Source organism: Orycteropus afer, unplaced genomic scaffold (assembly GCF_000298275.1).
Source record: "Orycteropus afer afer isolate SDZICR_OR568_19922 unplaced genomic scaffold, OryAfe1.0 scaffold00539, whole genome shotgun sequence".
NCBI lineage: Eukaryota > Metazoa > Chordata > Mammalia > Tubulidentata > Orycteropodidae > Orycteropus > Orycteropus afer.
In genome coordinates, this window is record NW_006922126.1 from 779998 (window position 1) to 782140 (window position 2143).

General features: G+C 57.1%; 1 protein-coding gene across 1 annotated transcript in view; it reads left to right on the forward strand.

Moving 5' to 3' along the window:
- Positions 1–1935: 1935 nt before the first annotated feature.
- TMEM175 (transmembrane protein 175) overlaps positions 1936–2143 on the forward strand; it is a 20334-nt gene continuing 20126 nt past the window's right edge. The window contains exon 1 of the mRNA XM_042782948.1: positions 1936–2067. Within this exon, the coding sequence (XP_042638882.1) occupies positions 1936–2067 (132 nt within the window). The remainder of the gene's footprint in view (positions 2068–2143) is intronic.

The following is a 2143-nucleotide window of genomic DNA, read 5'->3' on the forward strand; positions in this document are numbered from 1 at the left end:
AGTCTTTATTAGATCCGGACGCTCAAATCAGCATCTTAACACACCCAGAATTTCCAGCTACTAGAAACATCTTTCCAGGCTCTCTCTAGCTTTGGGCCTGCAGGTCACATGTCTCCTCTGCCTCTCGCTGTCATTCAGGACCCGCCTGTGACATCACACATGAGCTTCACTGCATGTCCACCAGCATTCCCATAACCCCCTCTGCTCCCCAATCACAGTCAGGAACTCCTATTTCCTGTGTTCCCACGTCAACGATCCCCTCCAGTAAACTGTGTCCAGAGCTTTACTGGAGCACTGGCTGTCCCAGGATCTGGGCCTGGGGACAGGCTTTGGTTCAGGTAGATACCAGAGGGGGCACCCCTCCCACTCTTCCAGCCTGGAACATAACCTGAAGTGGGGTTTGTCCGCCATCCCCCAGAACTTTATAGACCTGCCACTGGTGATGACATCATAAGGTAGTGCCAGCTGAGAAAGAAGATGAGTGTAGCCAAAGCTGGGCTGGCACAGGTGGTGAGTGAGGACTGTATGAAGGTGCTTGCCCTGGTGACCACCTCTGCGCAGGGGACTTGCCCTAGTGACCATGTCTGTGGTGGGGAGGGCTCACTCCATGGTAACTACATCTGGGGGTGGAGCATGATGACCATGTCTTGGGGGATGGGCTTGCCCTGTGATGAACACGTCTGTGTGGGGGTGGGTTGGGTTATTACCCCATGACCATGTCTGGGGGTAGGGCTTGCCCTGTGGTGACCATATCTGTGTGGGTGTGAGGTGGGTTGTTACCCCATGACCATATCTGGGGGTAGGGTTTGCCCCATAAAGGCCATGTCTGTGTGTGGGGTACCCCAATTACCACATCTGGGGGTGAGGCTTGCCCCATGGTAACCATATCTTGGGGTAGGGACTTTCCCCATGATGACCATGTCTGTTCAGTGGGGGTGTGTACCCCAATGAGCACATCTGGGGGTAGGACTTGCCCCATGGTGACTGTGTCTTAGGGGGCTTTCCCTGTGATGATCATGTCTATGTGGGGGAGGATAGCCCAATGACCACATCTGGGGGTCAGACTTGCCCCGTGTGACCATGTCTGGTGGGGGTGGGGCTTGCCTGGTGACTTACATCTGTGGGAAGAAAGCTGGATTCAATTGTATGACCTCGGACTAGTAACTCGGCCTCTCTGAACTTCAGCTTCTAGTAAAAGGTTTTATCGTGCCCTCCTTTTCTTCAACAAGCCATCATGACCTTGATCCAAGGAGTTCTGTCCTAAGGAAGCCAGAGGCTGAGGGGGGCTGATACATCTCTGGGTCTTCCTCTCAGCCCCCAGGGTTGATCCTTCCTGGCTCCCACAGATGGCTGACACTCAGGACACCCATTGCCAGTGGAAGGCACAAGAGTGCCCTGTACTGGTGTGGGGACTTGGTATGGGAGCTGGTGTGTGCTCAGGGCCTCAATTTCCTGAAAGGGCACAGTAAGTGAGGCCCCTTGTGAAAAATACTACAAAAGGTGCACACAACACAGCCAGGCTCCTCCAAAGCCCTTTGGGAACCAGAGTCCTACAGGACATCCCTTTCTCCCACATTTAAGACGAACGCATCTAAGAGAGTGCAGTGCCTGGGTCTTGGGTTCCCCTCCCTGGTAAGATTACAGTAAGGAGCATGGTGACACCGCACATACACTCGTAAGCTCGTGGGTGCCTCTCCGGTGTCTCCCTTCTCGGCAGGGAGTTGAGTCTGACACTGCTGTCAGCTCAGCAGGGCCCAGCTGTGCCCTCAGGGCACCTCCTCCAGCCACGGCAGAGCCCCAGCCTGGGAAAGCTGCTGTCCTCCCCGCCCCACCGCCCTGACCCCCACCGGGGCTGATGCAGCAGGAGCAGAGCGCCCCACTCAGCTCTGCGCACTTCCTTCCAGGCCTCTGTGTCCGCCGGGCGGCAGCCCCACCATGGCTGGGCTCCAGACCCCAGACCAGGCCCTGGGTGTGCAAGGCGATGAGGACACTGGCGACGGGCTGCAGTCCTCCCATCGCATGCTGAGCTTCAGCGACGCCCTGCTGTCCATCATCGCCACCGTCATGGTCAGTGAGGGGCCCCAGCCCACCCTGGCCAGCCTCTAGCTAGGCGGGCCACCTCAGACCCCAACCCAGGTCCCAG